This window comes from Drosophila sulfurigaster, chromosome 2L, assembly GCF_023558435.1.
Source record: "Drosophila sulfurigaster albostrigata strain 15112-1811.04 chromosome 2L, ASM2355843v2, whole genome shotgun sequence".
NCBI classification, from domain to species: Eukaryota; Metazoa; Arthropoda; class Insecta; order Diptera; family Drosophilidae; genus Drosophila; species Drosophila sulfurigaster.
The window spans coordinates 11,390,383-11,404,584 of NC_084881.1; the positions used below are offsets into that span (position 1 = coordinate 11,390,383).

Consider the following 14,202-nt stretch of genomic DNA (forward strand, 5'->3'; position numbering starts at 1 on the left):
AAACTGAATTAGATAAGTTAAGCGATGTATAATGTCAATTTAATTATGTGAAAATAAAACTTGTGGGTGTAGACTTCGTCTTTGACTACCACGACTGCCCACTCTCCACACTCCGCACGCAACGAAAGTGGAGAATTAATAGCAATAACAACAACATCATGCGAGAAGATTGTGGGTAATCTGTCTGCAATAATAACAAATAGCAGGGTAAGCAGTGCACTGCATGGTGGGTGGGCGACAGCTGAACTGCTTGCAAGCAGTGCCAACTAATGTGTAATTCATATAGATCTTGAAAGCGACTTGAAGTAACTGTCGACTAATAGTACGTCGGAAAAACTTGATCGAAATTGATTTAATTTAGGCACATTTTCTTATATTTTTATTTACCAGCTTTTTGAATTATTATGTACTATATGTAGATTGCTTTGAATATCCATTGCAATGTCATATTGAAATGGTATTTAACTAGTTTTAGTAATAAAGGAAGTTCAATATTTCAAAGATTACTATCTTCTCATGCATATAAAAAAATTGTTATATTAATCGTATATGTTTTAATATTTAATTGGCACTCTTCGTCTATGTAAATAGTATTTAATTGATAACATAAAAATATCATTATCGTCTATAATATTTTTTCTGTTGTATTAATAAATATATTTAAGTAGCATAGGTATAACTAAATGATATTTAATTTATATGTATAATACAAATACCAATATTTTCTCAGGCTAAATCTTTTTTTAATTTGCATTAAACAAAAAGCAATATTTTCTCATATCATATTTTTTTGTTTCGATCTCGCGATAGCTTAATATTCGATTATGAAGCTTGACGAATCTCTTATCGCTTGATGCCAAATTACAATAAATTGATTAGCAGTTTATTCAGTTGGGATGACAATAAAAAAGAGAAGCCACGATTTGTGTAGCTAATCCAAATACCTTTCCAGCAAATGAGCTCTATTCAGCGAATACCTCGAATAGAGTTCCCTTAGTTCAACCTTCAGATCATGCTAATTTACAGCTTGAAAACTTTAACAAATACTCTTATGTTGAAACTGTTGACCAAGTCAAATGGGCGTGAAAATTTCGATGGATGAAACCCAAAAAAATGCTTATGAATATTGAAGAGCAAAAGCAAAAGCAATAGAAGAGGATTGGGGACAGAGGAGCACGATGGGGTAGCGTGAGAAAGTAAAGAGAAAAAACAAATGGGGAATAGGAAAGCGCGGCAAGGTCAACGAGACACGCCCCAAACTCACGTGTAGCGAAGGGCAGTGAAATGAAATGAAATGAAGTGCATTTGGTTTTAATTAAAAGAGCAAAAGTGACTTTTGAAATGGGCTACAGATAAAACTGCAATAACTATAAAGAGCAGTTTAAAACTGGGAGCCCAACCGAATGACGATCGATGGGTGGTAAGGTTGAGGGGGTTGTTTGCTTGTCCCATTGTATCTAGGATTGGTATTGGTATTGGTATTGGGTTCTGGGTCGGACACGCGTCAATTTGTTAAGCGGGTCACGTATTGTGGCCCTCCCTCCTGCCACTCAGATAACTGCCACGGCCACAGGCCTTCTTGTTCTTGCTATCTGCTGCTACTGTTGTTGCTGTTGCTGCTGCTTCTGGTCTGTGTGTTGTCATCAACACGAGAATAAAAATCGAGAATTAAACTCAATGAAAATGGCAACAACTTTTGTGCTGCGCGAATCGATTTCAATAAAGTTTAATTTTTTATAACGTCGTCGTCGCCGGGTCGTTTGGCCACTGGACTGGCTGGCTTTATGGTAGATCTCTTTAAAGGCCACTCCACACGTAAGCCTTAACAAATGACGCAACAAATTAAACGTCAATAATTTAAAATAATTAACCCAAAACAAAAGTCCCAATGCCAAATGATTTCTGAAGCCGCTTTTATAGCTTTTTAATCCAATTAAATCGCCATAAACGTACGCTTAAATGAATAAAAGTAAATCAATAAAAAATGAAATTGAAAATAATCAAAACTGACTCACTTTAAAGTCGGACAACAAAAGGGGGCAAAAGAATTGTTTGTCGCCCCGAGATGATGTAAACAAAATCCATAAATATTTCCATAAGGCAAACAGACAACAAAGTTGACAGCGGGTTGGTCAAGGTTGAATGCAGGCTTCGAGTGGTAGGAGGAGGAGAAGGTGGTGGAGGAGAAGGGGTTCTAGAGGGTGGTGCAAGTGCACCACTTTGTTATTGTCAAAGGGTTAATGAGTGCGTGCGTCTGACATGAAAGGGTTGTATCAAGAGATAGAGAGGGAAAGGAAAAAGCAGCTAGGCGGGATCGTTGCACTAATGACCTGCATTTTGCATGCAAGCAGCGAGGCGTTTTCAATGGGAACACATATGTATACGTACCATATATTCATATGCATAAAGTTACTATTGCTGATAACGTTGAGAGGGGGAGATGTGAGAGTGGGAAAAACTATCAAGTCACAGATCTGAATTTTAGTTGGATTAGCGCATATTTAGTATACGCTAACATTTTCTAAATAGAAAACTACAAAATTTACATAAATTATGTAAATATTACACACATTATACATATTATTCAAAGGTTAAATATATTTTTATAAATACAATCCAAAGCAAAAATATTTCCGATAGATTTAGAACCGAATCCAAATAGTAATTCGTACGAAAAATTTAAACTTTTTCATATTCATATTCATATATAAAAGTATCTTATAATATATGTAAATATAAAAATATAAAAAAGTCTAGAATGAATAATTCATACTCTAATAATACAAATAATAAGATATTATATATTATATAATAGGGTATAGTATATTTTTGATATTCTCTTCCTACTATCGATAAGTTCATATCGTTATTCTGATATAAATCTCACCACTAAGTCGCTTACTATCGATATAAATTCTATCGATAGCTCATAATTTCTCATTTTTAGAGACGGTGCTATTGTGAGTTATTTTGTTTATTGTTTATAACTAATTTAATTATATATTAGTATATTTTTGATATTCTCTTCCTACTATCGATAAGTTCATATCGTTATTCTGATATAAATCTCACCACTAAGTCGCTTACTATCGATATAAATTCTATCGATAGCTCATAATTTCTCATTTTTAGAGACGGTGCTATTGTGAGTTATTTTTTTTATTGTTTACAACTAATTCAATTACAAACTTATTGATTAATACAGTTTGTCTCTTGTGACAATTTCTACATTGCTTAATTTACTAATATAATTGCAAATTTGACTGTTACTACAGACGTCTTTAAGTTATTATTAAATTTGGGAAGCGTAATTAAAACAAAACAAATCAAAAACAGTCACTCGAATATTGAATACAAGTAGATCTTACAGTTATAGTCTGATTGCCATAACACAGGCCTCTGTATGCGGTGCCTGTGGCTGGAGCACCACATTGCCAGCTTCATCCTTGTAGTCGGCATAGGCTTTAGAGTACAAACACTCCATGCCCAGGGCAGTCATAACACGGGCAGAATAAAGGCTAGTGCATGTGGTAACCAGTAGGGGGAATCCCTTAGAGCGTCCCACTTCCATAACGGCGGCAACAAGGCGACGTCCTAATCCCTGACGACGCACCGACGAGTCCACGCCGAGAATATTCAGATAAATCGCATTGGGAACATCGTAATGCTCAAAGACTTTTGCCTGCCTCTCAACTTCGGCTAGAAAGCGCACGACCTTACTCAATATGGTGTCTGTTGACATTTGTTCACTTTCGACGCCATGTTCTTCCACATCGCTGGGATACAAAGCGCCAGCCAATGCCACGCCCACAATGTGACCGTCTTCGAGGGCCACCAATGAGGTTCCTTGACTTATGAGGTTGCGGCGATATTCCTCCTTCTTGGGATCCGCCATATTCTGAAGTTGACCGTCTGGATGGGGTTGCCATAGCGGTTCATCGATGAGGTAACGATCACGTAGGAAAGTTTTCAGCTCCTCGAAATCTTCGAGTTTCAATTCACGTATTATCGCTGACATGACGTGGCCGACAATCGAAACAGAATGAAAACATTTCCCAAGTACCTAAGCACCTTTAAAGCGCTTATCAGAAGGAGCTTTCGGAGCGAGCTTTTTTGTTTGTTGCCCTTGAGCTTGTCATACTGCCCCATATGTTTCCCTATTCCGGTTTGGAAGCTCAGATAATGAAACCCTGTAGATAAGCTAGGGGAATCTATAATATCTCCCACGTTTATTTAGCAACATTACCGACTACAACGAACTTAGAATACCCTACAATTTCATTGCCATGAGATTGACAGAAGTATGAGGTGCAGGTGGCTTTAGCACTACATTGCCATCCTCATCTTTAAAATCCCGAATAGTTCTCAGAGTGAACACAACTCATTCCCATAGCTGACATGACTCGCGTTGAATACAAACTGGTGCAGGAGACTGCAATCAGGGGGAATCCCTTGGAGCGACCCAGTTCTATTAAAGCGGCAACCAGACGACGTCCTATTCCTTGATTGCACATTGTTGCATCCACTGTCAGAATATTGAGGAAGAGGGCCTTCGATACTTCGAAGCGTTCGAAGAACTTCGATCGCATCTCCACGCCGCTAAGTAATAGATGCACGTGATCCAGAAAGGTCGTTGGCTTCTTTTCATTGACTTTGTTCCAATTGATCTCCAAGTCATTGGGAACCATTTCTTCCGCAAAGGCGCAGCCTACAATCCGACCTTCATTGCCCGAATCCACAGCAACCAACGAGAGACCTTGTCGGATGATAGCTAAACGTGTCTCGCGTTTCTCCGGCGTATCTGTGACGATCTTGTGGTCTCCGGGTGTTTGCAAGACCGGCTCATGGCCGTAGAAGTTTGTAGTCAGAAACCGGCAGTACTCATCGATGTCATCCGCTCTCAACTCGCGTATAGTAATCGACGTCATGGCACAAGCTTCAATAGTCAACTGAAACCGGTCGCCTAGACCTATGCGATCTTATCAAGTTGAGAACTCGAAGTGAACATCAGTTCACTGGCCGCGAATACACTCAGAATATGCGATAACTACTTGACGTTTGCACTTCAATATAAGAGTATAAACAATTACTTATTATATAATAAAGCGAAAACTCTTTTAACAACAGTCACGACTATTCATTTAAATACTCGGAAATTTTTTGTGATTACATCGCCAGGTATATCAAAGATATATTTTTAGACCCATTGATTCTCTGTTGAAAAAACTACTTTCTTTTTGTGAGTGAAACTTATAATTATTCAAATATTTTTGTAAAGTTAAAGGTGAATCTATTGTTTCTTGAATGAATTCCAAATCATATCGTAAGAACATTTAGTAGAGAGGAGCGTTAAGATTTCGGTAACTTATTATGTGGGACAAAATGTCCAAAATGTTATTTCTTCTGAAAACCAGTTTTGATAAGCAAATTTAAAGAGGTCAAATTTACCAAAACCTTTTCAAATGTGCGAGCTTTTATTTTTGTTGCCCTTGGCATTCTCATACTGTTGAATATGTTCTCCTATTCTGAATTAAAAGCTCTGATAATGAAAGACTTTAGATAAGATCAGAGAATATATTAATATCCTTTATTTCACATCTTTAACAAATAAGGCAGACTTGGAATACACTACAATTTCATCGCCATGATATTGACGGATGTATGTGGTTCTGGTGGCTTTATTACCACGTTTCCATCCTTATCTCTGTAGTCTGAATAGTTCTCTGAGTAAACACAGCTCATGCCCAGAGCTTCCACGACTCGAGTTGAATACCAGCTAGTACAGGAGGTCGCAATTATTGGAAATCCCTTGGACCGACCTAGCTCTATTAAGGCAGCTACTAGACGACGTCCCAATCCTTGATTCCGCACTGTTGCATCTACACTAAGGATATTTAGGTAGAGAGCTTTGGATACTTCGAAATGTTGAAATATGTTCGAACGTTTCTCAACCCCGCGAAGAAATAAGTACACGTGGTCGATAAATTCCGTAAGCTTCTTCTCATTGACCTCGCTCCAACTTTTCTCCAAGTCATCTGGAACTTTAGATGAGGCATAGGCTGAGGCCACAATGCGACCTCCATCGTTGGAATCCACAGCAACCAAAGACAGGGCCTGTTTTATGACGGCTAGACGAGACGCACGTCTCTCTGCTGTATCAGGATCGAATTTATGATCTCCGGGTGTCTGCAAAACTGGCTCATGACCGTAGAAGTTTACATAGAGAAATCTACAATACTCATCGAGATCTTCTGGTTTCAACTCGCGTATAGTTATGTTCGTCATGGCACAAGCTTCTAATGTCAACTGAAGTTGATCGCCTAATTTTTTCGACTCTTATCAACAAATAACTTGGCAGAATATTGGTTTACTGATCGAGATTACACTATAAATTTTGCGGTAGCTATTTGTCGCCTGAGAAATAAATCTTTTTTTTTCTTTAAAGTATAATAGTTAAAGCAAATGCCTCGACTTCTTATGTCAATTGTCATCAACTCTGTATTCCGAAAATCTAAATTCAAATTGAGGGATTCCCTAAAAAACACAAGCTTTTTATTTGCTACTCTTGAGTTTGTCATATTGCCCCACTTGTTTTCTGGTTTGTAAGCTTTGATAAGGAAAGTATGTAGATAAGCTATTTGAAATTATCTCACGTTTATTTCACAACTTTACCGAATACAGCAGCTCAAAAAAACCCTACAATTTCATTGCCATGAGATTGATGGATGTATGTGGTTCTGGTGGCTTTAAAACCACGTTGCCATCTTCGTCCTTGTAGTCTGAACACTTCTCCGAATGAATACAGCTCATGCCCAGAGCTGACATAATGCGAGTCGAATACAAACTCGTGCAGGAGACTGCGATCAGGGGAAATCCTTTAGAGCGAGCCAGTTCGATTACAGCAGACACAAGACGACGTCCCAATCCTTGTTGACGTACAGTTTTTCCCACCCCCAAAATGTTGAGGCAGAAAACCTTCGATACTTCGAAACGTTCAAATAATTTCGAACGTTTGTCAAAGCCAGCAAGAAATAAGTCCACATGTTCAATGAACTCAGTAGGCTTCTTCTCATTGACTTCTCTCCAAGTTTTCTCCAAGTCATCTGGAACCTTGGCTTCAGAGTAAGCTGAGGCTACAATGCGACCTCCATCGTTGGAATCCACAGCAACTAAGGAGAGACCTTGTTTTATTACGGCTAGACGAGATGCACGTCTCTCCGGCGTATCCGGTTCGAAGTTGTGATCTCCGGGTGTCAGCTGAAGTGGTTCATCGCAGTAGAAGTTTTCAGTAAGAAATCGAAAGTACTCATCGAGGTCTTCTGCCTTCAATTCGCGTATAGTAATGTTTGTCATTGTACAAGTTTCAAATGTGAACTGAAAGCTCTCGCCTAATTTTATTTGAGTCTTATCAAAAACGAGAACTTGGGAGAATAGCGATTAACCGATCAAGATTACACTTTGAATATGCGCTAACTCTCTGAGAATGTTATCTTTCAATAAGCAAAATAATTTTGTTAAATCAAAAATCTCGACTTCTAATTTCAATTCTCATCAACTCTGTGTAGTTAGTAATGCAAAGTATTTCGTAAATTAAATTCCGAAAGTCAAAATTCAATTTGTCGGATTCCCTAAAACTTTTTTTTAAGTGTGAACTTTTAACACAAGCTTTTTTGTTTGCTACTCTTGAGTTTGTCATATTGCCCCATATGTTTTCTTTTCCGGTTTGCAAGCTTTGATAAGGAAAGTCTGTAGATAAGCTAATGGAAATTATCTCACGTTTATTTCACAACTTTACCGAATGCAGCAGCTTAAGAATACCCTACAATTTCATTGCCATGATATTGACGGATGTGTGTGGTTCTGGTGGTTTTATTACAACGTTGCCATCCTCGTCCTTGTAATCCGAATAGTTCTCAGAGTGAATAATGCTCATGCCCAGAGCTGACATGATGCGAGTCGAATACAAACTCGTGCAGGAGACTGCAATCAGGGGAAATCCTTTAGAGCGTGCCAGTTCGATTACAGCAGTCACAAGACGACGTCCCAATCCTTGTTGGCGTACAGTTTTTCCCACACTAAGAATGTTGAGGTAGAGAACATTCGATACTTCGAAACGTTCAAATAATTTCGAACGTTTCTCAATGCCGGCAAGAAAGAAGTACACGTGATCGATGAACGCCTTAGGCTTCTTCTCATTGACTTCTCTCCAAGTTTTCTCCAAGTCATTTGGAACCTTGGCTTCAGAGTAAGCTGAGGCTACTATGCGACCTCCATCGTTGGAATCCACAGCAACTAAGGAGAGACCTTGTTTTATTACCGCTAGACGAGACGCACGTCTCTCCGGCGTATCCGGTTCGAAATTGTGATCTCCAGGTGTCAGCAGAAGTGGTTCATGACCGTGGAAGTTCTGAATGAGATATCGAAAGTACTCATCGAGGTCTTCGGGCTTCAGTTCGCGTATAGTAATGTTCGTCATGGTACAAGCTTCTAAAGTAAACTAAATTCAGTCGCCAAAGTTTATTGGGATCTAATCAAATTGAAAACTTGCAGAGCATGTCGGTTCACTGGCCGAGATTACACAATGAATATGCGATAACTGCGATAACAGTTTATTTTTTTGAGAATTCCATTACAAGATGTACACAATAAAACTAATTGTTTATTTATAGTTTGCAATCAAATACAATGTATCTGAAAGATACAACTGGATTGTGAACTAAACTGATAATGAACCAAATTTACACATATTATATAAAGTTGTTTAACCTGACAATAGAACTAATTGTTGTCATATAGTAAGCAATTAAATACAAAGTATCTGTAAGATACAACTTTATTGTGATCTTACCAGGCAGTGATTATGTAAACAACTACATATATTTCTTTTACAATTCAATACAAAGTGTCTACAAAGTAGAAAATAATTTATCTAGATTGCGATTATATTAGAAATCCTTGCTTATTAAAAGTTATAACACAGCTTAACGTATAAAGTCAACTAATGCCAGAGAATGCCAATGGGTTAATGATAAAGTATTGAACTTTTATCAATATGGCAATATATTTCAAGCTGTCTGGTGTATAATAAATACTGTACAACATTGTTGTTTGATAAGGTTTGCCTTTATTATCACAATGTGCTGACTATTTTTTTTTAGCAGGCCTGGTATCTCTAATGTTATCAGGAGTGCTTTTGCTTTATGATTCAAATCTTGATGCCCAACACACGTATGTGTGTGTGAGGTGCTGGAGGTTTCAGTATAACTTCGCCATTGGCGTCCTTGTGATCCGCATAGGCTTCAGCATGGATGCACTCCATACCCATGGCCATCTTCTGGCGCGCTGAATAGAAACTTGTGCAGGTCGCTGACATTACGGAATAGCCCTTCGATCGACCCACCTCGATCAGAGCAGCAGCTAGACGTGTTCCCAATCCCTTGCCTCGCCAGGCGGCATCCACATTGGTGATTTGAGAGTAGAGTAACTCCGAGATTCCATAATGCTTAAAGAGATTGGCTTTGCATTCGATGTCAGTGAGAAATGTGTAGATGTCTCTCAGTGGTCCTTGAGCCATTTCTTCTGCTCTAACGCATTCCTCCTCCAAATGGCTCTCAGCTGAGGGTCCGGCTAGCACAACGCCTACAATGCGTTCTTCATCGTTGGCATCGAGGGCAATCAAGCAGGTTTCCTGCTTTATCAGCCAGATGTGATAGTCTTTGAATAATTGTTCAAAGGGTGTCTGACAATCCACGCCCGAAGATGCGCAAAGTGGTTCCCCATTGTAGAAATTGTCTCCCATGAAGTTCTTCACTTTATCGTAATCCTCCACTTTCATGATGCGGATGAAAATGCCATCTTTTAACCCGAAATTCGTGCACATATTAAGTATTGGGCTGTCACTTTTGAAATGCTACGTTTAACTTCAACTAGTCAATATTTATATGCTCAACTTTTGCAATCAGTAATTGGGCTAATCATTATCGTCATTTTTAGATTGCTCTACTAACATACGTATGACTTTCAGTGGAAGGAGTGCATAAATGGCAAAGTCGTATAATTCGAGTTATTTTTGTCGAATTCTGTGTATTCATTTAGTGATTTTCTGCAGAAACGCACGATATATCAATTCGAAATTTTAATTAGTTTGTTTTGTTTATATAATATAATATTTATATACTTGTACTCCAATAATAACACTTTTATACCCGCTACCCATAGGTAGAAGGAGGCATCTCCGAATCTAAAAAGTATATACATTCTTAATCAGCGTCAACAGCCGAGGCAATCTAGCTATGTACGTCTGTCAGTCTGTCTGTCTGTCCGTATGAACACCTATATCTCAGAAACTATAAGAGATAGAGCTATAATTTTTTTTCGGCAGCACTTATTATGTTTGCAGACAGATTTTTTGACACGCCTACTTCTGCCCCCAAAAATCGACAACTTACTATTGTAGAAGGTTAGTTGCTGTGGTTGACAATCCGGTATATTCGGCACTACAATATTGTATATTTCGAATGTAGTACTGCATTAATATACCTAAAATAGCCTTTGGTATATTTTTAGAATTTTTGCTGTATATTTCAAAATTAATACCGCTATATTTTGCTTTTATTCAAAATGGGTGCAGGTAAATCACAGTCGGCCACATTCGACTGTAGCTTTTTTTCTTGTTTTTAATAATTTTGTTAATAATAATTGAAATCTATAATATTCCTATGAATGACGTGCTAACAACAATTAAAATAGCCAGTTTAGCATTTGAAAGCATTCACTCATCCGACGCAATCTCACTCACTTTGTGTTTTTTTCGCTTTCACTCTTGAGAGACTGAATCGAACGAGAAATCACTCACTCACTCATTTACTCACTCAAAACAGACTTGTGAGTGCTTTGCGTAAATTAATTCAATTCGTTTTGGGAGGGTTTTTTCCATTTATGCAGACAACTTGTAAACATTATTATCTTTATGCTCAACAGCTCACAATATTAAAAATAATAGAATCTACCACATCAACGGAAAAAAAATTACGTCAAATTCAATGCGAAGCGGCCAAATATGATTCTTATTTTTTTGCTAAATATTACTCTATTAAACACTTATTATCTTCAGATGCACTACTGAAACTCACTGAAACGAGCAGAGAACTGGAACCCAGGACCTTAAACCACATGATTCTTCACAGTTCTAAAAGGATATTTGATTGACACAAATTTTTGTAGCTGAAACCAAATATTGTAGGTTCTTTTTGCCATTATACCCGCTGCCCATATGGTAAAAGGGTATTATAACTTTATACATCCTGGAATTGTATGTATCAGGCGGAAATAGGCATATTAAATTTATATATTTATCTGCGATCAGACGCAAATTGCAGAAGGTATTAAAGAAATACTTCTATATCGGCACCTGCTTACTTAGTCTTAGTTGTTTTGGCTTAAAATCTGGTGTATTTTACAGTCTCTGGTATATTTTGAAAATAATCCTGTATCAATATACCTGAAATATTCTTCAGTATATTTTTAATATTATATGGTATATTGATTCGGTACTCAAAATGGATTGCCCGGTAGCCCGACTTTAAAGTGACCAAATTGATCATTAAAAATTCTAGTTAAAATTGAGTTTTAAATGTTTATTATCAATGTATTTTCTAGTAGTACTGTAGTGTATTTTAAATTATTTGATTAAACTTCCCAATCTTAATACTAATAAGAATAAACATATCACAATCTCATGGCCAGAAAACGAACATGAGTGTTAGGAGCTTGAGTCTTAAAGACCACATTGCCGTTAATATCCTTGTAGTCATCATAGGCGTGACTATAAATGCACTCCATGCCTAATGCCTGCTTTTGTCGAGCTGAATAGTAGCTGGAGCATGAAGCTGCCATTGCAGGAAAGCCCTTGGAGCGACCCAGTTCCATCAAGGCTTTAGCTAATCGTGCACCAAGTCCCTTGCCCCGCATCGAGGTGTGAACAGTGGTTATGTGGGAATAGAGAACCTCGGATACTCCGTAGCGCTTAAAGACATTCGCTTCTCTTTCAATCAACGAATTAAACACTGCAATGCGTTTCCAAGCATTTTCTTCCAATTCATCTGCCTCCTTGCGACTCTTCTCCAAATCACTCGGCACTTGAGCACCGGCTAGAACAAAACCAACGATTTGTTCTTCGTCGTCATCCTTGACAGCCAATAAAGATGTGTTCTGCTTTATCATATCGATATGATATTCATCGTTTTCCTTCTCATTGCATTTCTGAACATCTTCGTCGCAAGCGTCGTTCATCGGATTTCCAATAAAGAAATGTTCTCTCATGAAGATCTTCACCAGTTTGTAGTCATCCACAGTCATGATCCGAATGAGGATTCCATCCTTAGAACCAAAATTTGTAGACATGTTGAGTTTTTTAAGCTTACTTCTGAAATGTAAAGCCCGTTGCCAGTTGGTCGCTATTTATACGGTCGGTTATCTGGGGTCCTCTTATAAGAACTTCACTTTTGGGCATAATGCGTAAGTTTATTATATTATGAGGTGTATAATAAAATGATGAAAAAGATATAAAGATTTACGGTTTATTATTGTTTTCTTTTCATAGGTAGAATGTCATGCAAATGACGAATGATATGACTGTGAACAAAGTACTACATTGTAAATTATCTAATCTAAAAATATCACACTTGGCGGTATATTTGGAAGTACAATATCTCAATTTTGTTTTCATTTTCAAGATCGACGTAATCATGATAGAGAATTATTCAGTTGCTCATATGACAAACATAATTATATGCAATTGTCATTTTATTTGAAAGTACTTGAAATGGATGCCCCTGAAGAATGGTCCTAATAATAAGTATATAGTACTATAAAAACTTGAATGAACCAGCTGAGTTTGAAAGTAAATATACATAGTACATAGGAGATATTTTCTATTTATCTAGGTCAGGACCTAGATAATTATGCTTTCTTCTTGGATTTATTAAGTGAAATTTTGCACAAGAAATTCTCATCTATTTTTAGACATATATTCTATACACATTTGGGTCTATAAAACAACGCCATTCTTAGATAAGCATTTTTGATCGTGAAAGCACACAATTTTATCAAAGCTTTTGAATGACAAACATAATTATATATCGATAATTAATAACATTATTTAATAAGCTGAATTTTGTTAACAAACATAGTTTTCATTTGAACTTTTAAATATGCATATAACGTACGAATTTTATTCATCACCTGCCTGACAGTTATAATTGGAGAAATGAATCGTCATAAAATAATCGCATTGGATGATAGGCCTAAAATAAGAAAGTATTACTTTAATTTGCAGCATTATAATAATATTTCAATGCAATGACAAATAGTTAAAAAACAAAATTTCTTAAAACTATATAATTTAAATGTTTACAGTTTAAAGCCAAAATACGTAGTTCGCTATGAGGAGCTGGTGGCTTGAATATGACTTGACCATTGGCATCCTTATAGTCTGCATAGGGCTGACGATAAATGCACTCCATGCCAACTCCCTCCATTTGTCGAGCAGAATAGAAATTGCTACTCCATGCTATTATCACTAAACCTCTACCACACATAGACGCATCTACATTGATCATTGCTGCATAAATCACTTTGGAAACGCTGTAAAGCTGGAAGTAGTTTACTTTGGTTTTCGTTTCACACTCAAATATGCCAACGGTTTTAAAAGCACACTCATCCAGTGTAGAAATTTGGGCATAATATTCTTGTAGATCGTCAGATGTTTCGAATCCAGCTAAGATACATCCAACAATGCGTTCACCATCCTTTTCATTGATTGCTACCAAACAAGTCCCCTGTTCTACCATCCAATTGTGAAACTTGTCCAAAATTTCAATTAGAGTTTGCTGCATTTGGACTTTCGAGTTTCCCACTAGTGCCAACTGCAGAGGCTCATCGCCGTAGATGCTATTCTCGATGATTTTTAGATCGTCCTTGGTCATAGTTCGAATTAGGATACCGTCTTTTGTGCCAAAGTTTGTAGTCATGTTGTTGCCTTGCTACTTACTTTTAAAATGAAAAGGTTACATTTTCAAGAAGTTCAACACATAGGTTGCGGTTTCACAAAATGCCAAATCACTTATCTACTTGGTGTCTTAATTATGGACCTGTTCACTTTTCGACATAAATAATAACGGTCAATTAGTGTATTGAAAACGT

General features: G+C 37.3%; 8 protein-coding genes across 10 annotated transcripts in view; 1 reads left to right on the forward strand and 7 right to left on the reverse strand.

The window, feature by feature from the left end:
* Positions 1 to 14,202, forward strand: part of LOC133835612 (discoidin domain-containing receptor 2) — a 159,696-nt gene that overhangs the window by 584 nt on the left and 144,910 nt on the right. The window lies entirely within an intron of this gene.
* LOC133850479 (arylalkylamine N-acetyltransferase-like 2) lies at positions 3,022 to 4,054 on the reverse strand. Its single transcript, XM_062286598.1, has one exon. The coding sequence runs from the start codon at positions 4,016 to 4,018 to the stop codon at positions 3,371 to 3,373; it is 648 nt and encodes a 215-aa protein (XP_062142582.1). The 5' UTR covers positions 4,019 to 4,054; the 3' UTR covers positions 3,022 to 3,370.
* On the reverse strand, positions 4,187 to 5,117 carry LOC133850480 (arylalkylamine N-acetyltransferase-like 2). The gene has a single exon (XM_062286599.1). The coding sequence runs from the start codon at positions 4,926 to 4,928 to the stop codon at positions 4,347 to 4,349; it is 582 nt and encodes a 193-aa protein (XP_062142583.1). The 5' UTR covers positions 4,929 to 5,117; the 3' UTR covers positions 4,187 to 4,346.
* LOC133850745 (arylalkylamine N-acetyltransferase-like 2) lies at positions 5,581 to 6,454 on the reverse strand. The gene has a single exon (XM_062286924.1). The coding sequence runs from the start codon at positions 6,283 to 6,285 to the stop codon at positions 5,629 to 5,631; it is 657 nt and encodes a 218-aa protein (XP_062142908.1). The 5' UTR covers positions 6,286 to 6,454; the 3' UTR covers positions 5,581 to 5,628.
* Positions 6,635 to 7,433, reverse strand: LOC133835660 (arylalkylamine N-acetyltransferase-like 2). Its single transcript, XM_062265691.1, has one exon. The coding sequence runs from the start codon at positions 7,351 to 7,353 to the stop codon at positions 6,697 to 6,699; it is 657 nt and encodes a 218-aa protein (XP_062121675.1). The 5' UTR covers positions 7,354 to 7,433; the 3' UTR covers positions 6,635 to 6,696.
* LOC133835650 (arylalkylamine N-acetyltransferase-like 2) lies at positions 7,686 to 8,672 on the reverse strand. The gene has a single exon (XM_062265680.1). It carries the CDS (start codon positions 8,474 to 8,476, stop codon positions 7,820 to 7,822), a length of 657 nt encoding a protein of 218 aa, XP_062121664.1. The 5' UTR covers positions 8,477 to 8,672; the 3' UTR covers positions 7,686 to 7,819.
* LOC133847438 (arylalkylamine N-acetyltransferase-like 2) lies at positions 8,964 to 9,920 on the reverse strand. Its single transcript, XM_062282480.1, has one exon. The coding sequence runs from the start codon at positions 9,878 to 9,880 to the stop codon at positions 9,206 to 9,208; it is 675 nt and encodes a 224-aa protein (XP_062138464.1). The 5' UTR covers positions 9,881 to 9,920; the 3' UTR covers positions 8,964 to 9,205.
* LOC133845294 (arylalkylamine N-acetyltransferase-like 2) lies at positions 11,622 to 12,441 on the reverse strand. Its single transcript, XM_062279726.1, has one exon. The coding sequence runs from the start codon at positions 12,400 to 12,402 to the stop codon at positions 11,728 to 11,730; it is 675 nt and encodes a 224-aa protein (XP_062135710.1). The 5' UTR covers positions 12,403 to 12,441; the 3' UTR covers positions 11,622 to 11,727.